Source organism: Oncorhynchus clarkii, chromosome 8, assembly GCF_045791955.1.
Source record: "Oncorhynchus clarkii lewisi isolate Uvic-CL-2024 chromosome 8, UVic_Ocla_1.0, whole genome shotgun sequence".
NCBI lineage: Eukaryota > Metazoa > Chordata > Actinopteri > Salmoniformes > Salmonidae > Oncorhynchus > Oncorhynchus clarkii.
In genome coordinates, this window is record NC_092154.1 from 24,657,399 (window position 1) to 24,683,324 (window position 25,926).

General features: G+C 42.8%; 1 protein-coding gene across 1 annotated transcript in view; it reads right to left on the reverse strand.

The window, feature by feature from the left end:
* Positions 1–1,653: 1,653 nt before the first annotated feature.
* LOC139415157 (inositol-trisphosphate 3-kinase A-like) overlaps positions 1,654–25,926 on the reverse strand; it is a 54,608-nt gene continuing 30,335 nt past the window's right edge. Inside the window, exons 3-8 of the mRNA XM_071163026.1 lie at positions 18,149–18,248; positions 17,545–17,758; positions 16,154–16,358; positions 13,772–13,873; positions 8,209–8,280; positions 1,654–5,438 (exon numbers count right to left, since the gene is read on the reverse strand). Coding sequence (XP_071019127.1) covers positions 5,217–5,438; positions 8,209–8,280; positions 13,772–13,873; positions 16,154–16,358; positions 17,545–17,758; positions 18,149–18,248 — 915 coding nt within the window. The 3' untranslated portion in view covers positions 1,654–5,216. The remainder of the gene's footprint in view (positions 5,439–8,208; positions 8,281–13,771; positions 13,874–16,153; positions 16,359–17,544; positions 17,759–18,148; positions 18,249–25,926) is intronic.

A 25,926-nucleotide genomic window follows, 5' to 3' on the forward strand; every position in this document is an offset into this window, starting at 1 on the left:
TTCCAGGTGTTTGATGCTATTCCATTTGCTCTGTTCTGGAAATTATTATGAGCCATTCTCCCCTCAGCAGCCTCCTGTGCAGCTGACATGTCATCCTTACCCCATGACTGAGATTTGCTTTATCACTTTCTGTCATCATCTCTGGAGATCAGCCCTGAGCCTTTTTATATCGACACTTCACGAGATGACAGGCAGAAAGGCTTACCCTGTTACACATGCAAGCCGTTGGCTACAGTATATTGTGACGAATATGGATGGGAAGATGGGATGGGGAAGAGAGGGAGGAGAGAAGAAGAGAGGATGTATGGGTGGGTTTCCTGCATGGCCCTTCTCCACGCCTCCCTCTCCCCAGGCCAGCAGCGTTGTTCAGGCTTCCTGCCTGCCGCCTGACTCAGGCCAAGCATTACTAAATAAGGCAGTCCTCTCCTCCTACTTTGGGGAAAAAACACCCGAGCAACTCAATAAGATCATCATCATTCTCCCACAGCCACACCACCTCTTCTCACACTTCTGCATTAGTTCTGTTTTTAGTGTTCATGTAGGGTTTATTTTGACCTGTAACTCTGACGCACGCAGAGAATTATACTGTTTGTGGAAATGTAATGCTTCTCATGCCCCCTGACCTTCCATCTAACAAATAACATCTGCTTGTCATGATGTAGTTTGGCCACCAGAGAACAGCAATTCCATCACCCAAACAAAAGAGCCTGATCTGAAATGAGCGAATCACACCATCTAAACACTGATAGATTTGGTGCTATTTCGGTGCTGTAACCATTTCAGCGGAAATCAACAGTTTGTTATACAGTAATTGACCACATAATATAATTAGATGAATCTCTATTTATACTTTCAGTGCTTGGGATTGTTGACATTATATTATATTTTTATGTTAGCTAGTGGCCAAGCGGTACATACATACTAACAACACTTTTATCTGCTACAATGCCATGCTGAAAATGACCCATGTAATAAGCTGATGACTAAGAGCAGACATTAATAGACAAACATCATTAATAAACAAACCCCTACAGCACCAGCAAATGATGTATTTGTCTTTACATGTCAAGTGGCAGATTCATATATGGCTAACTATGACCTTCCTCATCTAGGGTTGGTGTTCTTCTAAATGTGTTGATGCGTGATTGTTGTCGTGTTTCCAGGTGCTGGTGGCTCCTTGCCTGTCAGTTGTCACGTGAGCAGTTGGTGTGAGTGTTTACTCTCTGACCATAATCATGTTCTGGTAAAAACAACACTTCCTAGAACAGGTATATTCTTAGACAATACCCCATGTAGCAAAGCGGCCTAGGGGTGGGATGGTGTACTTCTCCTCTCTGCGGGGAGCTCTGAAAGCATGCTGCCATGTACCTCCTTAGATTTACCTGATCTGATTCCAAGTCGAATGTAGGCTACTGTGCTTGTGAGATCTGGTTGGTCAAATGTCTATACATGCTCTGAAAATAGGTCAAGCAGAACAGGGAGATGAGGGAGACAGGGAGAGAGATTTGTCTCATATAACATGATGAAAAGATTAAGAGCAGACTGTGTGAAATGTGCTTGACAAGAAGCCCATGTGGAATAGCTACACTTACCTGTGTCGTTACCGTAGCAGAGAGCACGTTGTACATTCAAATAAAAGGCACACACACATGGTAGCGTTTAAGCAATTGTTCAAATTTACTACAGTAAAAATGGTACAGTCAAGCATATTTTTGCTTGCAGTATTGACATGATGGCATGATTTACATGAGCAGATCCATGGGGAGACAGCACAATGACCTGAAGACCAGGGGTGGGATTTGTTCCACAACTCCCTGTAAATGCCATTTCATTCAATAAAAATTCCAGGTCAGTCTTTGAATTCGGAGATAATTCAATATTATCCCCAACAATTCCCACATTCCAATTCAAATTCAATTTCCTCAGGCTTTCAGATCATGTCACTGTTCAGACAGCCTAGCTATATTGGAAATATAGAAATATAAGTTGAAATTATTTCAAACAAATCCTGCGGTCAATGTTTGATACTAAGTGCATTAATTAAATTTACTAGGAAATGTACCAATATTGAATTCCATTGCCAATTCGATTTAAATCCAAACAGTCCAAACAATATCATTTCAATTAAATTGCAATTACATAACTTGAAGATAGCTGAATTAACTCTCCACTTCATGAGCGAATTAAAGAATTCCAAATGAAATTGGAATGAACCCCAACCCTGCAGAGGATCTCAGGCGCAATGTCCCCACAGTGTCACAGCACAAGGCTGGGAGAGGAAGGACTCAATCATGTCAACCTGGACCAGGGATGACAGATGAGGTTGCTATGGCAATCTCCATGTCAACCACTCTTTGGCCAGCGTAGCCCAAAACCAGGTCTATACAGATCATAGGTGTCACAAGGCACAAAAGAACACCTGGTAGAGTGCACAGAACACAGACTTCTTGTTCATCTCTAAAACATACAGTATTATTTACACATTGTAAGAAGCAGTGACCATTGTATATTACAGTGACTTACTAAATGATTATATCATGACTGACTTTCAACAAAAATGAAAACACATGCATTAGTGTTCTTGTGCAAATGTCACAAAGAAATAAATATGGTCATGAGTATATCATTCTAAGAGACTTCACAAAAACGACAAGCACAACGACAGAGGAGGGATTTGAAAGAAGCTACTGAAGAAATATTGAAGTAAGAGAATAAAGGCAACATATTAAAATCAAAGTCACAATGTGTTTCTGGAAAATGCACCCATGTCATTTGTTTTATGCTGCTCAATGTAATACAGTTCAGTAACAGCAGAGGGCACTCTACTCTTTATTTCTGTCCTTTCTGGTCCAGTGCAATGGGCCGATAGTATCACTCTCATGCAAACGCACCACAATCCTGTACATCACATTAGATTTAGATTCAGAAAGTGTATTAGTCACATGCACAGGGTTGCAGATGTAAATGCAGGGTACAGTGAACATCTTAAGCTCCGAGCTCCAACAGTGCAGGCCATTAACATCAAGTCATACTTTAACATACCAAACTGTATTTATTTCGAAACGTTTCAGGTTGATAACCCTGATGCAAAGGTAAAGTAGTTCAACGGCACTCAAAGACAGGACACGTAAAGCACAACGTTTTACACCTTGGGTATTGGTCAAAACTATTGGTCCAGTTTGTCCTGCTAGAATCAACTGCCTCAAGCTCCACCCATTAAAGGCCATGGAGAAGTGAGCTGTTTCTTTAGGACATGATGTTTGCAGTCCTAACACACCACACCCCTCTCAGTTCCTTAGATATAGGTGAGAGAACAGTCATTTCAAAACAAGGCCAACCTCACCTCACTCTCATAACTAGGACTATTGTATGTGATATGGCTATTAAAGGTGAATGACTATTAAACCCTAAAGTAAACTATTAAAAAAGGGTATTAACGCCCATAAAAAACTCCCATACCATGCAAGTTACTCTTTCTATGGTCAATGTCATGCGCGTGTGATCCGACTGTGATCAAAAACATGACTCAATGCTAATTGAATCCAAACAGACAATGATGACAATGGTGATCTGTTAAATGCCTATCTCTCTGTCTGTAACCTTAATAAATAGACAGTAGACAGACAACACCCCATTCGTTTTGTTTGCCACCTCAGAGGATGTTTGGGCATCAGGCAGGAATGGTATATATGAATGTCAAATTGCCATGCAAACAGCAATCACCATCTGTCTTGTGCACAATAACAGGATCCTAGGAAAACAGGATGGGGTGGGTTCATTCTAAGAGCAGTGATTATTATGGGTGTACAGTGGTAGACGATATACATTAATGACGGAGTCACAGGTGATGTCATCTCTGACTAATGGAATCATTAAAATAAGATAATAAAACCTGGGCCCGGTTTCCCAAAAGCATCTTAAGACTAAGTTCATCTTAGAACCATAGGGTACTAGCATGCTAGCAGATACCCATAGACTTTTGAGTCATTGCGCTAACGCTAGTTAGTATTGGCTCACAAAACTACCTCTAACTTCCTTCATCCTGGACACAAAAACATGAAAATGGTATCCACTAGTTGATCTGAGTCAAAGTAGATAAAGGGCCTCACTGCCAAGATCCCGAAGTATCCCTTTAAGATGCTTTTGGGAAACCGGGCCCTGGTCTTTTTATGTCTGCTGAAAGGCTGAGGCACTTGGCATATTTAGAATGCAAACTCATTCTCACTTGGTTAAGAGTAGTTTCCTGTTAGTCGCCCACTCCATCTGCTTCATGTACATTGACCTCTGAACTGACAGTCACTCCTCAATGGTTTGGATTACAGGAATGTCAACATTAGCCTTAATAAAATAGGTCATAATTACATATCGGAGTGCATTAACTTATACCACCTTCTCTACTTTCCCTCCAAAGAAACTGGAATGAATATAGGCACAGCACAGTCTCAAGTACACTATTACATAATGAGGTACAAATGAATAATAAACATTGGAGAATTCAGCAAGGGAATATTACAAATAGTATTACAAATATTACAACTGAATGCATTCTACTGAAATGTGTCTTCTGCATTTAACCCAACCCCTCTGAATCAGAGATGTGCAGAGGGCTGCCTTAATCGACATCCACGGCGCCCGGGGAACAGTGGGTTAACTGCCTTGCTCAGAACAACAGATTTTTACATGGTCAGCTCGGGGATTCGATCCAGCAACTGCCCAACGCTCCTACCCGCCAGGCTACCTGACCCTGGACATTTTCTGTAAATCTTAAATTGTATATAAGTTTATAAACACAGGAAGTGCCACAATTCTGAATCCAACTATTTCAAATGTTTGGTTTTTACCACAAGGCCATGCACCACAGAAGTTGTAACTGCAGTGATACACACTGTTAGCTAACACTAAAATATATTCTTAAACTGTTATAAAACAAAACAAACTAAAATCTCAAGAAGGGTTGTCACGGACTAGCTGCAGAGAAGGAACCTAACCTAACCCATGGTCTCATCAGAACAGAAACACACTGTACAGCAGTATGTACAGAATCTACAAGTTTACACAAAACACTTGTGTGGTTACAGTTTGATATCTGGGGCCAGGGGAGAAGGGGAATAAGGGAGGGAGGGGTAGCTTTTTGGGGACATCAGAGGCGTCATTGTAGTGCGAGGTGGTGGTCTTGTCGGGGTTAGGATTGAGTTGAGGGGGGGGACAGTCCCTTTTTAGAGTGAGTCTGGCTTTGGGGTCACCACCATGTGGGTGAGAATGTCTATGAGGTGGTCCAGGCCATAGAGGTAGCCATCCTCGCGGTTGCCCTCCTCCCAGGTGGCCCTGTGACTCAGGACCTGTCCTTTAGGCAGAGGGGTAGTCTTCCCAAAGTCTATCATCCACACCTTGGCCTGCTCACGCTTGTCATGGACGAACAGCAGTGAGCTGCCAATCACCTGGGGAAGGAGAGAGGGATCCATCTTAGTCCTCAAAACACTGAGACCAAAACAAAAAAACATGTTTACAATAGGCTAGGACAGAAAGTTTCAAATAGAGTTGGAATGTGTGTATGGTAGCCATTTTAATAATAATAGTAACTTATTACGTTTATACAGTGCCTTGCAAAAGTCTTTACCCTCCTATTTTGTTGCATTACAACCTGTAATTTAAATTTATTTTTATTTGGATTTCATGTCATGGACATACACAAAATAGTCCAAATTGGTGAATTGAAATGAAAAAAATAACTTATTTAAAAAAATTACAAAAAATTAAAAATTGAAAAGTGGTGTGTGCATATGTATTCACCCCCTTTGCTATGAAGCCCCTAAATAAGATCTGGTGCAACCAATTACCTTCAGAAGTCACATAATTAAGTAAATAAAGTCCACTTGTGTGCAATCTAAGTGTCACATGATCTGTCACATGATCTCAGTATATATACACTTGTTCTGAAAGGCCCAAGAGTCTGCAACACCACTAAGCAAGTGGCACCATGAAGACCAAGGAGTTCTCCAAACAGGTCAGGGACAAAGTTGTGGAGAAGTACAGATCAGGGTTGGGTTATAAAAAAAGATCTGAAACTTTGAACATCCCACGGAGCACCATTAAATCCATTATTAAAAAATTGAAAGAATATGGCACCACAACAAAACTACCAAGTGAGGGCCGCCCACCAAAACTCACTGACCAGGCAAGGAGGGCATTAATCAGAGAGGCAACAAAGAGACCAAAGATAACCCTGAAGGAGCTGCAAAGCTCCACAGTGGAGATTGGAGTATCTGTCCATAGGACCACTTTAAGCCATACACTCCACAGAGCTGGGCTTTAATGGAAGAGTGTCCAGAAAAAAGTCATTGTTAAATTCAAAAATAAGCAAAGACGTTTGTGGTTCGCCAAAAGTTATGTGGGAGACTCCCAAAACATATGGAAGAAGGCACTTTGGTCAGATGAGACAAAAATTTAGCTTTTTGGCCATCAAGGAAAACGCTATGTCTGGCACAAACCCAATACCTCTCATTACCCCGAGAACAACATCCCCACAGGGAAGCATGGTGGTGGCAGCATCATGCTGTGGGGATGTTTTTCATCGGCAGGTACTGGGAAACTAGTCAGAATTGAAGGGATGATAGATGGCGCTAAATACAGGGAAATTCTTGAGGGAAACCTGTTTCAGTTGTCCAGAGATTTGAGACTGGGACCGAGGTTCACCTTCCAGCAGGACAATGACCCTAAGCATACTGCTAAAGCAACACTCGAGTGGTTTAAGGGGAAACATTTAAATGTCTTGGAATGGCCTAGTCAAAGCCCAGACCTCAATCCAATTGAGAGTCTGTGGTATGACTTAAAGATTGCTGTACACCAGCGGAATCCATCCAACTTGAAGGAGCTAGAGCAGTTTTGCCTTGAAGAATGGGCAAAAATCCCAGTGACTAGATGTGCCAAGGTTATAGGGACATATCCCAAGAGACTTACAGCTGTAATTGCTGCAAAAGGTGGCTCTACAAATTATTGACTTTGGGGGTTGAATAGTTCTGCATGCTTTCAGTTTCTTTGTCTTATTTCTTGTTTGTTTCACAATAAAAAATATTAAGCATCTTCAAAGTGGTAGGCATGTTGCGTAAATGAAACAAGACATACCCCTCAAAAATCTATTTTAATTCCAGGTTGTAAGGCAACAAAAATGTAAAAATGCCAAGGGGGGTGAATACTTTCGCAAGGCAGTGTATAGCTCTTTTCATCGAATCTCAAAGCGCTTAATTCTTTTTTTACCTTTATTTAAATAGGCAAATAAGTTAATAACAAATTCTACCCCGGCCAAACCTGGACCAATTGTGCACCACCCTATGGGACTTCCAATCACAGCCAGATGTGATACAGCCTGGATTTGAACCAGTGACTGTAGTGATGCAGTGCCTCAGACTGCTGCGCCACTCGGGAGCCCAAAAATAAATGTAAGAATAAAGTCGGAGAAGCCTAATGAAGCATATCCTGTTAAGTATGGTCTATAATCGCCACATATAATCATGTTAAGTATGTTATCTACACCAAGTAAATAACTGCCCATTAAATCAACATTCTTCAAGCACCCCTCTTATTACTGTAAAGGTCAATCATGATTCAGCTGTATTTGACTACTGTATGCACATAGTTCATTTACTGTTACACTTTATCTTCCGACTTAGAAGATCAGATACATATTTGATCAAATAGTTTTATGCTTTCTGTAGTTAGGTGACGGGGAAAATACTATTGTATGTTACAGGTTGTGTCTCACTACAGTATGTCTGGACAGATGGTCGATGTAAACGGGATTCCAAATAATCGTATTAGGCAGCTATTCCTGAGTTTACGTAAAATGTCACTATAAAGTCAAATACAGTAGGCATGAATGAGGGATTAACAGACACACCCTGTACTTAATGTACACACCCTGTATTTGACTCCACCTAAGCAGCAGGACATAGGTTATTCCAGAAAGGGTTTGTTCTAGGGCCTGTGTCTCAACCTTTCCTCTGAAACGCCACAGTACCTTCAGAAGCCTGACAACGCTTCCTGTTTAGATTAACAATGTCCTGTGATTGGTTGGTGTTTGTGTGGATGCCATTGTTCATGGGTTTCCACTGCACAGATTGTAGCCTCCTGTATCAGTTGAGTGGTACATGGGCGGATCTCAAATGCTTCTATTTCGGTAAATGTTACAACTCAAAAAATAGATTTGTTTACCTCGTGGGTCTTGAAGAAGGTTGATATTTCCAGAGTGTCCCTAATGTCCTTCAGTCGGTGCAGATAACAGTTCTGAAAACAGACAGATGAGAGCGCAAGATGTACAGTATTATTAAAACTACCCAGGGTGATGTGGGAAAATCTGAGCTGAAAAGCTTTCAGTATTTCGCCAATTTTAAGGAAACAGAAAAAAAACATAAACTAAACTATTATTATACTGGATACCAGATATATACTGAACAAAAATGTAAACACAACATGTAGTGTTGGTCCCATGTTTCATGAGCTGAAATAAAAGATCCCAGAAATGTTCCATATGCACAAAAAGCTTATTTCTCTCAAATTTTGTGCACAAATTAGTTTACATCCCTGTTAGTGAGCATTTATCCTTTGCCAAGATAATCCATCCACCTAACAGTTGTGGCATATCATGAAGCTGATTAAACAGCATGATCATTACACAGATGCACCTTGTGCTGGGGACATTAAAATGTGCAATTTTGTCACACAACAATGCCACGTATGCCTCATGTTTGAGGGGAGTGTGCAATTGGAATGCTGACTGCAGGAATATCCACCAGAACTTTTGCCAGAGAATGTAATGTGCATTTCTCTACCAACGCCGTTTTAGAGAATTTGGCAGTATGTCCAACCGGCCTCACAACTGCTGACCACGCGTAACCACGCCACCCCAGGACCTCCACATCTGGCTTCTTCACCTGTGGGATCGTCTGAGACCAGCCACCCAGATGGCTGATGAAATTGTGGGTTTGCACAACCAAGGAATTTCTGTATAAACTGTCAGAAACCGTCTCAGGGAAGCTCATCTGCGCGCTCGTCGTCCTCACCAGGGTCTTGACATGACTGCAGTTCGGCGTCGTAACCAACTTCAGTGGGCAAATGCTCACCTTCAAAGACCACTGGCATGCTGGAGAAGAGTGCTCTTCACAGATGAATCCCAGTTCAATAGTACCAGGCAGATGGCAGACAGCATGTATGGCAGAGTGCCCCATGGTGAACACAGATGAATCCCAGTCCAACTATACCGGGCAGATGGCAGACAGCATGTATGGCAGAGTTCCACATGTTGAACAGAGTGCCCCATGGTGAACACATATGAATCCCAGTTCAATAGTACCAGGCAGATGGCAGACAGCATGTATGGCAGAGTGCCCCATGGTGAACAGAGTGCCCCATGGTGGCAGTCGGGTTACGGTATGGGCAGGCAAAAGCTACGGACAACGAACATAATTTCATTTCTTCGATGGCAATTTGAATGCACAGCGAGACCATGACGAGATCCTGAGGCCCATTGTCGTGCTATTCATCCTCCACCATCACCTCATGTTTCAGCATGATAATGCACAGCCCCATGTCACAAGGATCTGTACACAACTCCTCAAAGCTGAAAATGTCCCAGTTCTTCCATGACCTGCATACTCAGCAGACATGTCACCCAGTGAGCCTGTTTGAGATGCTCTGGATCTACATGTACGACAGCGTATTCCAGTTCCGGCCAATATCCAGCTACTTCAAACAGCCATTGAAGAGGAGTGGGACAACATTCTACAGGCAACAATCAACAGCCTGATCAACCCTATGTGAAGGAGATGTGTTGTGCTGCATAAGGCAAATAGTGGTCACACCAGATACTGACTGGTTTTCTGATCCACGCCCTTAACTTTTTTTTGAAGGTATCTGTGACCAACATATACATATCTGTATTCCCAGTCATGTGAAATCCATAGATTAGGGCCTCATTAATTTATTTAAATTGACTGATTTCCCTATATGAACTGTAACTCAGTAAAATCTTTGAAATTGTTGCATGTTGCGTTTATATTTATGTTCAGTGTACTTTCTTTTTTCCCGATAGAAATAACAGCATTCTCCATGCACTGTAATTTATAAATGGATAAGAGCTAGGTAAATGAGTAATCTGTTTGGATAAGGGGATTGTAAATACAAAATAGCAATTGTTCCCTATATTTCGATTTATGTACATTTTAGCAAACACTCTTATCCAGAGCGACTTACAAGAGCAATTCGGGTTAACTACTGTACCTCCCCCAGGGGAACATCAGCATATTTTTCACACAGACTGCTCGGGGATTCAAACCAGCAACTTTTCAGTTCCAGGTCCAACACTCTTAACTGCTAGGCTACCTGCTGACCTTATAATTTCTGGAGACGAATGTGAAACCAGCCATATGGAATCAAACCGAAAATCATATCATCATGACATGTATTGCGGCCTCTTTTCCAAAGTGAAATAGGCTATAAATAGTTGTGCCATTGTTCTGAATTTGTATTGTGTGCCCTCATAATTTGCGTGGATGAAATTTGGACACCCAAGCCATAGGCTTCTTTAGGGCTGAACCTGCCGAGCTGATGTATGCGCTTTAGAATGTTTTAATTATAGCCTATGCCCAGGCTTTCCTCTCTTCTTTTTTACAATTTGTATCATGTTAAATATTAGCCGCTGGGCCTCCCGGGTGGCGCAGTGGTCTATCGCAGTGCTAGCTGTGCCACCAGAAACTCTGGGTTCGAGCCCAGGCTCTGTCGCTGCCAGCCATTGCCGGGAGGTCCATGGGACGTCGCACAATTGGCCTAGCATCGTCCGGGTTAGGGAGAGTCTGGCCGGTAGGGATATCCTTGTCTCATCGCACACTAGCGACTCCTGTGGCGGGCCAGGCGCAGTGCAAGCTGACCAGGTCACTAGGTGCACAGTGTTTCCTCTGACACATGGGTGCGGCTGGCTTCCGGGTTGGATGTGCGCTGTGTTAAGAAGCAGTGCGGCTTGGTTGGATTGTGTTTCGGAGGACGCATGGCTCTCGACCTTTGTCTCTCCCGAGCCCGTACAGGAGTTGTAGCGATGAGACAAGATAGTAACTACTAACAATTGGATACCACGAAATTGGGTAAAAAAAAGAAAATATTAGCCACTATAAATAATACCCACATACATTTATAACTGTCACTTCAGTGTAAGTTTCCTTCAATTTGTACAGTAGTGTCCATTTAGCTTCAATCCGTTCCATTCCATGTGTTACACCTTCCATTATTTCATGGATTGAACTTGATTATGACAACAGGATGAATCAAACCACTGTATTTTTTACTCATCAATATGTGTTGTGCTTAAAGGCTCTCCAAACCATTTCCCAAACCCTAAAATGTGCCTAAATAATCTACAAGATGACAGTATTTTTTTATTTACCAGTTGCGCTGAAACGGAGACAAAGATGGCATTCCAAAGATGGCATTCTTTCTTTGATCCCAATTTTCTGACCTTGTTCTCTCAACATATTCTAGTCTGTGGACAAAAGTCCAATTAAAGGTAAACTGTATTTAAAGGGATGGCTTCAGATAAATGTACTGAAATCCCTATTGAATGAAAACTCCACGAGAAAATCTGTTGGCCAGCAAGTGGGAGGGTTTTCAGCAGTTGAATTACATGTATTCAGCGCGTGCAAGGGAACCACACCGGCAAAGCACATTACGAACCTGCCTAAGGTAAGTCTGAATACCATCTACTGAGAACTGGGTAGGAAAGCCGTGCGTAAGAAAGGCGTAATTTCCTAAGTTGGAATCAGCCCCCATAGCCTAGTTGATTTGATTATGTTTAAAAGTTGAAGTGGTGCTGGAATAGCAGATGCAGTGCTCACTTGTTGTAGCTCTCTGTGGTTCTAAATCAGTAGATGTTTAGTAAACTGTTGGAAACATTAACTTGATTGACCATGTTGTAGGTCAATAGCAATATGTAATAGTAGTTTTTTCCTGGCTTGGCTTCCACAGTGATTTTACCCACACACCGCTACTGGATTCCTAGGACCTTTTCTGAGACGCTTTGTGGATACAGGCCCTGTATTCATTACAGAACATTACCCATAAACAGACCATTCTATGAATTATGATAACTCCATAGTGCAAAACCCTATGGGACAACAGCTCAGCTCAGTAGAGAGAGAGTGCGGCTTGGTTGGATTGTGTTTCGGAGGACGCATGGCTCTCGACCTTTGTCTCTCCCGAGCCCGTACAGGAGTTGTAGCGACCTTTGTCTCTCCCGAGCCCGTACAGGAGTTGTAGCGATGAGACAAGATAGTAACTACTAACAATTGGATACCACGAAATTGGGTAAAAAAAAGAAAATATTAGCCACTATAAATAATACCCACATACATTTATAACTGTCACTTCAGTGTAAGTTTCCTTCAATTTGTACAGTAGTGTCCATTTAGCTTCAATCCGTTCCATTCCATGTGTTACACCTTCCATTATTTTATGGATTGAACTTGATTATGACAACAGGATGAATCAAACCACTGTATTTTTTACTCATCAATATGTGTTGTGCTTAAAGGCTCTCCAAACCATTTCCCAAACCCTAAAATGTGCCTAAATAATCTACAAGATGACAGTATTTTTTTATTTACCAGTTGCGCTGAAACGGAGACAAAGATGGCATTCCAAAGATGGCATTCTTTCTTTGATCCCAATTTTCTGACCTTGTTCTCTCAACATATTCTAGTCTGTGGACAAAAGTCCAATTAAAGGTAAACTGTATTTAAAGGGATGGCTTCAGATAAATGTACTGAAATCCCTATTGAATGAAAACTCCACGAGAAAATCTGTTGGCCAGCAAGTGGGAGGGTTTTCAGCAGTTGAATTACATGTATTCAGCGCGTGCAAGGGAACCACACCGGCAAAGCACATTACGAACCTGCCTAAGGTAAGTCTGAATACCATCTACTGAGAACTGGGTAGGAAAGCCGTGCGTAAGAAAGGCGTAATTTCCTAAGTTGGAATCAGCCCCCATAGCCTAGTTGATTTGATTATGTTTAAAAGTTGACGTGGTGCTGGAATAGCAGATGCAGTGCTCACTTGTTGTAGCTCTCTGTGGTTCTAAATCAGTAGATGTTTAGTAAACTGTTGGAAACATTAACTTGATTGACCATGTTGTAGGTCAATAGCAATATGTAATAGTAGTTTTTTCCTGGCTTGGCTTCCACAGTGATTTTACCCACACACCGCTACTGGATTCCTAGGACCTTTTCTGAGACGCTTTGTGGATACAGGCCCTGTATTCATTACAGAACATTACCCATAAACAGACCATTCTATGAATTATGATAACTCCATAGTGCAAAACCCTATGGGACAACAGCTCAGCTCAGTAGAGAGAGAGATGAAGACCACACATGAGTGACAGTACACAACAGTAGGGCCAAGGCCCACCACACAGTGACAGATACAGTGTGTTTGGCTTGGGTCTAGTGGTACTAGATAAACACATGACAAACCAATGTGGAATGGAGGACATCTTGTTTGAGTGTTTCATTTCCCTGCTCTGTTTCCAGGACCCCGGGAGACCTAAATCACACACAGCCGCCCCGGCTATGACCTCACTTCCTGGGCCATTAGAGAGGTGGAAGTCCTTGGGAGTTCCCTCCAGGGGCCATTTGACCATGGGGCAGGGAGAGGTCTGCCGGAGCATTAGGGGGCTCCGGCTCACACACAAACACCCCGAAAGAATCACAGAGACATATGCACACACACTCACCAGGATGTTCTGGTTTCCTTTGACAAAGTCGTTGAATGCCTCTGTCACTTGCTCCATGCTCCTGGTCTTTTTAAAGTCTCTGTTTACCGTCCCGTCTTCCTTCTGCACAGACGAAGGGAAAGAAAGGCAGATATTTTTAGAGTCCAGCAGGATGGGGCCTCCAACAATTACATGATGTCTGAGGTCCCCCGTATACATGTGACACACACTGCTAGCTTGATACAAATGGCCTCTGTTATTCAAGGGGAGGCTAAAGAACTTCAGAAGTCAGACCCATACCGTGGCATCAGCATGCTTCAGTTAGGCTGGCGTCTAGCGAAAGTCAGCTAGGCAAACCGAACGAGTGTGCTCGCATACTCCCTTAAAAGAATAAGAGGCAATAGTTTCCTCAAAATAGTCAGAATTCATCTAAGATAACTAAAGAAATCGGTCATTCATTTGGACGTTTTTGCAGAGATCTTATTTTATATACATTTTATATCTACTCTAACTGAGATGTTTGGTGCAGTATTTCCAACTGAAAAAATATGCATGAAAACGAGTCTCGTTAAATGACAACAAAGACTTTATTGAAGAATCCCTACTGTTGACCAATCACCAACGAAGGGGCGTAGACTTCGGCTACCGACTTCGGCTACCGACACCGGCTACCGACTTCGGCTTGCCTCCAGAAAAATAATTGTCTGCCCGAACAGCCAAAAAAAACCTCACCGAAGTCTAAAACATCACAAAATGTCGTCATTATATACTGTATGCACAAACTCGTCCAAACAGTTTCGGATGGGAAGCATTATTCCTACTACTCAGTGCTATACTATACTATTAAGCAGCAAAACCCTGCTGAAAGAGGTGACTAAAACAGGAAAATGGCCCAACGTTTTGCATCATCTAAGACAAGAGGACGTGTCTCCACACACTTAATGTGCTCATATTCTAACTCTACCACAGCACCGTGCTCTACCGTGCTCTACTGTCTCCGTAGAAATGCAGGCAGACAATAATATGGGCATTGAGCTGGGGCCCAACAGACACAACAGCAGCTGTGTGCTCTCTAAAAACTCACAGAACCTTTTGATTCTACAGACAGTCTCCGAGGGCAACCCCTGGTGTCATGACAACAGAGAGAGACATCAAAGCTCTGCGGGCCGTGGCCATCTATGGACATGGCTGGAGTCGGGAAAGAGAGACAAAGGAGTGGAAACTCCGGACAGCCCTGTTGCTGCCACTGCTCCCTACGCTGCCAGTCCAGTCTGAACTATTCATCCTGCACATCTGTCTTAAGCCCTCCAGAGTCAAATATCAGGGCCTCATTAGAGGAGACAGATTCTGGAAGATGGTGTTACGGCCCAAACATAGCCAGGATGTCTCCCTCTTGGCTTTAGGAGGAATTAGACCCATGTAATCTAATTGCCTAGGAAGAATATGTTGCAGATGTGCTCTTTTTGTTGTTGCACCCAGCTTTCTCCGAATAGGATTATTAGTGTGCTTAGGTTTACTAAGGCAGAATCACATGATCAGGCTGTCTGTCAGTCTGTCTGTCTGTCTGTCTGTCTGTGTGCTGCTGCATTGAATCTATTAGTTTCAGCTTGAAGGAGAGTGATGGTGTGTAGGAGCAAATGGGACGTGTCAGCAACTGAAGTTACTGTCAGTAGAGGTGTCACAAGCAGGCCCTATGTGTGAAAAAAACACGCAACACACTCTATACACACTGACACCAAATAGAGGGTATTCCTTCCTGTTGGCCCTGGCAACCCTCAGTATGAAGAATGCTATTAAGGGGCGACTGCAGGGTATGTCTGTACACAAACCAAGCAGGACCATCAAGGTCAGCCCTTCTAAGTGGAATTATACTCTCAATTTCACATTATTACTGTTTTAATTATTATAAAATCATCAACCAGTAACTACTGAGTGTACAGACTGACAGATGGAGTATTTGGTCACCTTTCCTAGAGTGTTTACTTCCTCCAATAATGGACTGTTAAATTAGTTTTACAGAGTATGACTTTATAGCACAATGCATCACTCCACTGCAAGGATAGGCAACTAGATTCAGCCAATGGACCATTTTTGTCAGAGCGGATGGTCGGGGGGATGGAACATAATCATCATAATTTGTACTCTGCTAAATTTACTACAACTAAGCCCAAATGTTTTTTATTTTATTTGAAACTTTGATTACATTGAGACACGCTCATATACGTCTCTTTTTAGAAAATTCATGGCAATAGCTAGGAACAGATTTCCTTAATCAAACCGATTTTCTTGCTGAATTCCTGGTGATTTTATAGTCATTTTTGACCCCCCACCCCACAAAAAAACTCCTGTTGCCGACCCCTGCTCTACCGTATACCCCAGTACATAATCTGTGCCGTGGCTTACTTTGATGCCCTCGATGCGGAAGCCCAGGGTAGCGGTGGAGCTGATGGTCTCCCTCCACTGCATGTAGCGGGGCTTGGTGACCGCCTGCTGCTCCTGCTCCTCGGGGGTGGGCGCCAGGGGTTCCACCTCCACCATCTTCTGGTACATGTCCTTCCTCAGACTGGTATTCTTACGGGCCTTGGTCAGCTCCTCCTCCAGGTATGTCCTTTGGTGGACAGAGAAGCCACATCTGTTTGGTACTGACTTTGTTGAATGAGATTTTATGTTGTAACCAGTCCAGCAACCAAATTAATTTCCTTTTATGAGCCAATATAAAGGATAATTTGACTCTACTTCTTAGAATACAATCACTGTGCAAACATTGTGCAATACAATATTGATCATTCAGATGTTGTTTGACAAAGCCGTTGAGTGATCATGCCCCAGGGGACAACATGTGAATGAAGAAGAGAAACTGTTTTCTTTCACATAATAATTATACTGTAGAATTATTATTGCAGTGAAGACAGGAGGAGGGGTTCCCTTCTCTTCAGTTCATCCCTGAATAAGGGATTGTCTTAACCTTTCCTAGATTCAAATTCTCCTTCTCACTAGCCAGCTACCTCAAGAACAGGCCAGGCTTTAGTCTGTTAGCACTGCACCAAATTGTTGTGTTTGGAGGGGCTGGTTTATCATTTCCTAACATTCCGGCCAATCCAGAGAAGGCTCACACAACCAAAGTTGTGCTAGAGAGGAAAGGAGATGAGAGGAGAAGGATATAGCAGGGAGAGTGATGAAGGCCACCCGGCAACAAAGCTATTCGTCACAACGGTAGAGTACAGGATACACTAGCAAAACAAGCCTGACCTGTTTACACCCAGTTCAAAGTGTCTCAGAAGAGTCTCCAATATTTCACTGGTTAGTAATAACTTTGCAAAGTGTCTCGGTATACCCATATCTGATATACATCTGATGTAAACTTAACAAGGGAGATTTTGACAACTGTAACATGTACAGTATGTGGAGTTCGGCAGCCCAATAATGAACCCAAAGGAATGGAAGTTGTTTCCCAATACTTGTTTCCCAATACAGGCTGATTTAATGGTGTGTCTGTGAAGGGCCAGCTGGCTACAGTACATATCTCCTCTCTAGGGGAGTGTGATGGTCACTCTTAGACCTTACGCCTAATGGATGTCTGCCTGATTGAATATTGGACCTTACCCTAACCTGTCAAAATGGAACAAAGAGATCTGAGAGCTACAATGATGTCTAACACTGATCTAAGGTCTATTTTCATTCACCCCCAAAAAGTTTAGATTAGGATATCCAGAGGGTAAACTGAGATATGTGCCTATGTGTAACTTCAACAAAGAGATGCACCTGCCAATAAAGGTCCGTCAACCCACACTCACCTGACGCCCATCTTGCAGTCCATGACGCAGGGCAGGTCGAACTCAGAGAGCAGATCATCCATCTGGTTGTACTTCTCCCCATCCTTCTCCACGTCTCCGTGGTAGGCCGGTACGTAGGGACGCAGCACGTCTTTCATCAGCCAATCCAAGCAGCGCTGCTCACAGTCACAGTGCTTCTTCAGGATACGCCCGTTAGCCCCTGCCTTGAAACTGCCTGAGAGGAACCAAAACATGCAATAAAAACATTAGAGGATGTTCAGTGTTAACAGTAGGCCTGCTTTACTTTGTTTTGTCCTGTTGCTAAAGAAAAGGTTGTATCTGATTCTGAATGGACCATTCCATTTCAGATAGCCTAGCTACAGTATATACAAATAGGATGAAACTCTTAGTTATGCCCTAGTACTGAGCCTTTGAATATATGATTTGCAAGTATATCCCAACACTTAGCCTGAGACTAGATTTGAATTCCAAACACACTGGCCATTGGCCACTGTATCGTATCCAATCCAGCCAGGAGAATGAGAGCGGAACACAGAACACACATTCCTTCCATAGCCTTATCCCAGAATCCCCACATTCCAGAGGCAGCGTTGTCAAGGCCTACCTGCATGACCAGCCAGCTGGATCCAAGGGTACTTCTTCTTGAAAGACATGACGAATGGAGACCAGTGGACAATGTTCTTGATCTTCTTCCATGACTTGTGCTGTATGGACAAACAAACAGAGGACGCTTTGAGTAAACCTACTGTGCGTTGTGTTCCTCGCACAATCCTTGTCTGTTTTCATTACAAGCACTGTAGTATTACAAGAGACAAAAAACACAGAACAATGCTCTGTTGTGTGTGGACGGCATTGTTACTTTATTACATTTAGAATACAGCCCACCACACATGAACATTTGACTCCTTTTGTTGTCATTCATTGATGTAGTTGAGTGTATTATTTAGCAGTTTATGATTCAAACAGGGATTTCTCTCACAGAAGACAGTCACAGAGTCAGGCACACATTTGAACCAATATTAGCATACACCACAGAATTATTACAGACCACAGGAAACAACAACAACAAGTAGAAACAGCAACAAGAAGTAGAAACAAAAACAAAAAACATAAGACATCCAGTGTCTCTCCACCTGACTGCTGAGGAGAAGAATCTGTAGTTTTTTACACTAGAGTACAAATGCTTTCCCACTTGAAATGAATTAAACTATTTGTGGCTGTAGGGAAAAGTGATAATACCAGTTATTTCAGTATAATTCAGAAAATTGTATAATATACTTCCTCCAACCCAGCTTATAATAACAGTCTGAAGTCTGAAGTGAGTATTCAGCTCATTGATTGGAGTTGCTCTTGCTGCTCTAACACAAAACAATGCTGGGTTAAAAACAACCCAATTTGGATTCTTTGGTAACCCAGTGCTGGCTAAATATTAGACAGGTCACACGCTGGGTTATTTTGACCCAGTCAGTTGGGTTGCGTGAATAACCCAACATGTTGGGTTGTTGGGATTACCCAAACATGGGTTCATTTAATCATCAATTGGGTAGTTTTATTTTCATGCTGCTGGGTTGATCTAGCAGCTGGGTCTTTTTTAATGTAATCCTCAGGTTATTTTCAGGAGGAGTGGCTTATTGGAGGCGTGGATTTCAGATAGATCTTATTGGCCACCAGTGAGAGTCATGTTAACTTTACAGTTGAAATGTTCCTTATTTTTTTGGGTGAATTTTATACATTCTTCTAGAATATAAAAAATATTTATTATATATTATAATAAGGTGGTATCTATCCCAACAATGGGATTTCCATTGGCTTTTAGGGAACTGTAAGCAACAAAAATGTAAATGTTTAACCTTAACATGTGTACAGATAAACAGCAATGACATTTACTCTCACGGGTGGTTAAAAATAACTATATGAAAGCCACGACCCTTCTAAACTACGCCTCCAATCTCCTGATCTGACTCGCTGGGTCATATCTCAATAACCCAGCACCAATAACCCAGCATAAACAACCCAAACCTACTCTTGTTAAAGAAAACAACCCAACTAAGTGACCAATGCCTGCAACCAAGCAGTCGGGTCATCCAGACAACCCAGTATTGTTTAGAGTGTACACATAATGAGCACCTATTCATGCAGAAACACCTCCAGATGGTCAGATTCACACACCAGTCCAGTGCTGCCGATGGTTAGCTAACTGTTCTTGGCAATCTAGTACCCATCGATTTAGGCATTAGCCTAGCACATTTCAACGGAGAGCCTATCACCTCAGAGAAAAGGTGTTAGGTGTCTGCTGCTATCAAATCATTAGGATGGTATCAATCTAACTAAGGGCATACGGTCAGAGCTATGGGCTAATGAGCACCAGTTAAAACAGTTAACTTCCTTTAGGAGTCTAAAAATATTTGGCATGGGCATTCAAATCCTCAAAAAGTTCTACAGCTGCACCATTGAGAGCATCTTGACTGGCTGCATCACCACTTGGTATGGCAACTGCTTGGCATCCGACCGCAAGGCGCTACAGAGGGTAGTGCATTTGGCCCAGTTCATCACTGGGGCTGAGCTCCTTGCCATCCAGGACCTCCGTACCAGGCGGTGTCAGAGGAAGGCCCTAAAAATTGTGAAAGACTCCAGCCACCCAAGTCATAGATTGTTCTCTCAGCTACCGCATGGCAAGCGGCAAGTCTGGAACCAACAGGACTCTGAACAGCTTCTACCCCCAAGCAATAAGACTGCTAAACAGTTTAAATAGTTAACCAAATAGCTACCCGGACTATCTGCGTTGACCCTTTTCACACTAACTTTTTTGACTCATCACATAAGCTGCTGCTACTGTTTACTATCTGTCACTTTATTCTACCTCAATTACCTCATACCCCTGCACATCAACTCAGCACTGGTACCCCATGTACGTATATAGCCAAGTTATTGTTATTAATTATCTGTTTATTGTTATGCGTTTTACTTTTCTATTATTTCTCTATTTTCTTTGTCTCTGCATTGTTGGGAAGTACCCGTAAGTAAGCATTTCACTGTTAGTCTATACCTGTTGTTTACGAAGCATGTGACAAATACAATTTGATTTGATTTTGATTTAACGGCAGAGTGTGTTTTTCGGTTCCAATCCTAGTCGCTGTGCTCTGCTGATGGTTACACTGTGTTATTCCCTCTCACTGGCCGTCCCGGAGACAGCTCTCTTTAATTTTCCGTCTTGGCATGGCCAGTGAATTCTTCACTCCACTAGCTGCTCTCCACCATGGATGGATGTGGGGTTTCCCTTAGCCACCAACTAACCACAGCACTCTGGTCTCTCTCCCCACAAGCACCAGAGCCAGCAGGGTAATATCGTTGTTCCAAGCCTGGGAGTTCAGGGCCTCCCTCACACACACAAACACACAATAGCAAGGACCAACGCACAAACAAGAGCCATTCTAGCAAACAGAAGTCAGTCACAAGAAGCCCCTTCTCTCTCAGTGAGACGTTTAAGAGCAATACTTAAGAGTCAGAACCATTAAAATGTACTTAATCAGGAGATAGATACAGTATATGCTTGGCTATATATTTTCTCTCAGCTGACTTTGAAAAATCAATGACAAAGCAACTTCCCATACATGAAAGGATTTATATCTAGATGTGATTATAAGGTATAGGGCAGTAAAATCTTAAATGTCGCTGACTCAACTAAAAAATAAGCATTTTGCATCTAGGAAATGTGTGTGTATATTTTTTCCCCCCCATTTCCCCCCACTCCAGTGGACTTCTGCTTTCAGTAACACGATAGATTATGTTACATTCAGACGCTCACTGAGTTCCTCTCAGTGCTGGCTTGGTTTTTCATCACGAGACTGTGCTGCTGTGCTCCAGCGGTGGGGGGAGTCACTCAACTTGCTCTTCACACTACAGTGGGTGTGAGAGAGTATCAGACATACATGTAAGTGCGTGAAAACACACAGTGCTCTTTCTCTATCTCTCTCTCTCACACACACACACACACACACACACACACACACACACACACACACACACACACACACACACACATACACACACGGTGACATCACCTGGTTGATGTCTCTGGTTGATGTCTCTAGCGACAATGCCTCTCTCATCATCACTCAATGCCTAGGTTTACCTCAACTGTATTCACATCCTACCATACCTTTGTCAGACATACATGTAAGTGCGTGAAAACACACAGTGCTCTTTCTCTATCTTTATCTCTCTCACTCACACACACACACACACACACACACACACACACACACACACACACACACACACACACACTCGTCTTTCAGAAACACTCGTCTTTCAGGTGGTGGAAACTGACTGATCTTGGGGTCAGCGGCAGAGAGGAGGTGCTCAGGGGACAGGCAGGGGCCAGCCATCAGATACAGGCCTGAGTGTGAGCTTTCCCCTTAGACCTGTTAATGTGTTTTTTAGATAGGCCACGATCATAACAGCAACACAGCTGAAACACAGCACACTAGAAATACAGCACACACAAACACAGGCCTACAACAATACATACATCAACGACACAATAAGATGACCACATGCTTAAATGTTTTCCTGACGTTACTCGGTCTAAAAAAGTAAGTAGTTCAAGTATAATGATGCAGTAATAACTTCACACGCATTCCCACAGAGGACACACACCAGATGCGTCACTTTGATATTTGAAGTAGAAATTGTGCACTAATATTGCATTTTAAAAGCCTGTTATATTCAATGAAGTGTCCTTTAATATATACCACATGGAAAATTCAATAAATCAGATTTTGTACATGAATAAAGACTTGCTAAAGTGCCGAAATGCAGCATTTTGCAGTTGTGAAAAGTATTTAAGTAAAAATCCTTTCAAGTACTACTTAAGCTACAAGCTAGTAGTCAGCTAGCTACTGCTAGTGGTCATCAGCTAACCTTTAGCCAGGACATCTCCTGCCATTCTGTACAGCGTGTTTCAACCCAGAGCTTATCGGACTCCTTTTTCTCCATATCTCCGGATTCCTACCGCAAGCTCTGAACCTCTTCACCTGGATCATTGCAGCTAGCTAGCTGCTATCCAATTGGCTTCTCCTGGCTAAAGTCCCTGTCTCGAAGCAAGCACCAATTAGCCTGGAGCTAGCCTATGCTAGGCCCATCTCCCAGCAAGCTGAAGAGGCCCATCAGCCACTCCTTGGGCTACATTACCTATTTTGCCAATTGACCTGAACCCTTTTACTACACGGACCCCTGCTGATCCATCACAACTGGTCTGCCAACATAACCGCACGAGGGGGCTACAACAACAGACTTCTTCCGTCGCGACGTCCCTCTAAGGCCCTTCTGCTAGCCTGCTATCCCCGGCCCGCTAGCTGTCTGAATCGCCATGTCTCCAGCCCGTCCAGCTACTCATTGGACCCTATGATCACTCGGCTACGCATGCCTCTCCCTAATGTCAATTTGCCTTGTCCATTGCTGTTTTGGTTCGTGATTATTGTCTTATTTCACTGTAGAGCCTCCAGCCCTGCTCAATAACCCTTTAGTTCCACCTCCCACACATGCAGTGACATCACCTGGTTGAATTGATGTCTCTAGCGACAATTCCTCTCTCATCATCACTCAATACCTAGGTTTAGCTCAACTGTATTCACATCCTACCATACCTTTGTCTGTACATTATGCATGGAATCTATTCTACCGCGCCCAGAAACCGGCTCCTTTTAGTCTCTGTCCCAAACATACTAGACGACCAGTTCTTAGAGCCCTTAGCCGTACCCTTATCCTACTCCTCCTCTGCTCCTCTGGTGAGGTAGAGGTTAATCCAGGCCCTGCAGTGCCTAGCTCCACTCCCATTCCAGAGGCCCTCTCATTTGTTGACTTCTGTAACTGCAAAAGCCTTGGTTTCATGCATGTTAACATTAGAAGCCTCCTCCCTAAGTTTGTTTTATTCACTGCTTTAACACACTCTGCCAACCCGGATGTCCTAGCTGTGTCTGAATCCTGGCTTAGGAAGGCCACCAAAAACCCTGACATTTCCATCCCAAACTATAGCATTTTCCGACAAGATAGAACTGCCAAAGGGGGCGGAGTTGCAATCTACTGCAGAGATAGCCCGCAGAGTTCTGTCTTACTATCCACGTCTGTGCCCAAACAATTTGAGCTTCTACTTTTAAAAATCCACCTTTCCAGAAACAAGTCTCTCACCGTTGCCGCTTGCTATAGACCACCTTCTGCCCCCAGCTGTGCCCTGGACACCATATGTGAATTGATTGCCCCCACATCTGTGTTCAGAGCTCATGCTGTTAGGTGACCTAAACTGGGACATGCTTAACACCACCCCGGCCATCCTACAATCTAAGTTGGATGCACTTAATCTCACACAAATGATCAATGAACCTACCAGGTACAAGCCCAAATCCGTAAACACATGCACAAACATAGATATCATCTTAACCAACCTACCCTCCAAATACACCTCTGCTGTCTTCAACCAGGATCTCAGTGATTACTGCCTCATTGCTTGCATCCGTAATGGGTCTGCGGTCAAACGACCACCCCTCATCACTGTCAAACACTCCCTGAAACACTTCAGCGAGTAAGCCTTTCTAATCGACCTGGCCCGGGTATCCTGGAAGGAAATTGACCTCATTCCGTCAGTAGAAGATGCCTGGTTATTCCTTAAAAGTGCTTTCCTCACAATCTTAAATAAGCATGCCCCGTTCAAAAAATGTAGAACAAGGAACAGATATAGCCTGTGGTTCACTCCAGACCTGACTGCCTCGGACCAGCACAAAAACATCCTGTGGCGTACGGCATTAGCATTTTCAAGGAAGTTAGGAACCAATATACACAGGCAGTTAGGAAAGCAAAGGCAAGCTTTTTCAAACAGAAATTTTAAGAAATTTTGAAAATAAGAATTTGTTCTTAACTGACTTGCCTTTTAAAGGTAAGTATTGCAAGTTTTGCCTTTTAAAGGTAAAAACAATTATCACTAGTTAACTACACATGGTTGATGATATTACTAGATATTATCTAGCGTGTTGCATATAATCTGACTGAGCATACAAGTATCTAAGTATCGGACTGAATGGTGGTAGGCAGCAGGCGTGTAAACATTCATTCAAACAGCACTTTTGTGCGTTTTGCCAGCAGCTCTTCGTTGTGCATCAAGCATTGCGCTGTTTATGACTTCAAGCCTATCAACTCCTGAGATGAGGCTGGTGTAACCGAAGTGAAATGGCTAGCTAGTTAGCGCGCTAATAGCGTTTCAAACGTCAATCGCTCTGAGCCTTCTAGTAGTTGTTCCCCTGTTGTTGTTGTGTTGCTGGTTCGAGCCCAGGGAGGAGCGAGGAGAGGGATGGAAGCTATACTGTTACACTGGCAATACTAAAGTGCCTATAAGAACATCCAATAGTCAAAGGTTAATGAAATGCAAATGGTATAGAGGGAAATAGTCCTATAATTCCTATAATAACTACAACCTAAAACTTCTTACCTGGGAATATTGAAGACTCATGTTAAAAGGAACCACCAGCTTTCATATGTTCTCATGTTCTGAGCAAGGAACTGAAACGTTAGCTTTCTTACATAGCACATATTGCACTTTTACTTTCTTCTCCAACACTTTGTTTTTGCATTATTTAAACCAAATTGAACATGTTTCATTATTTACTTTAGGCTAAATTGATTTTATTGATGTATTATATTAAGTTAAAATAAGTGTTCATTCAGTATTGTTGTAATTGTCATTATTACAAAAAAATATATAAAAAACGCCTGATTAATCGGTATAGGCTTTTTTGGTCCTCCAATAATCGGTATCGGCGTTGAATAATCATAATCGGCCGACCTCTACTCTGGACGGTTCTGACTTAGAATATGTGGACAACTACAAATACCTAGGTGTCTGGTTAGACTGTAAACTCTCCTTCCAGACTCACATTAAGCATCTCCAACCCAAAATTAAATCTAGAATCGGCTTCCTATTTCACAACAAAGCATCCTTCACTCATGCTGCCAAAAATGTAAAACTGACTATCCGGCCGATCCTTGGCTTTACAAAATAGCCTCCAACACTCTACTCAGCAAATTGGATGCAGTCTATCACAGTGCCATCCGTTTTGTCACGAAAGCCCCATATACTACTCACCACTGCGACCTGTATGCTTTTGTTGGCTGGCCCTTGCTTCATATTCGTCGCCAAACCCACTGGCTCCAGGTCATCTATAAGTCTTTGCTAGGTAAAGCCCCGCCTTATCTCAGCCTTATCTCAGCTCACTGGTCACCATAGCAGCACCCATCCAGCAGGTATATTTCAATGGTCATCCCCAAAGCCAATTCCTCATTTTCCTTCCAGTTCTCTGCTGCCAATGACTGGAACGAATTACAAAAATGAAG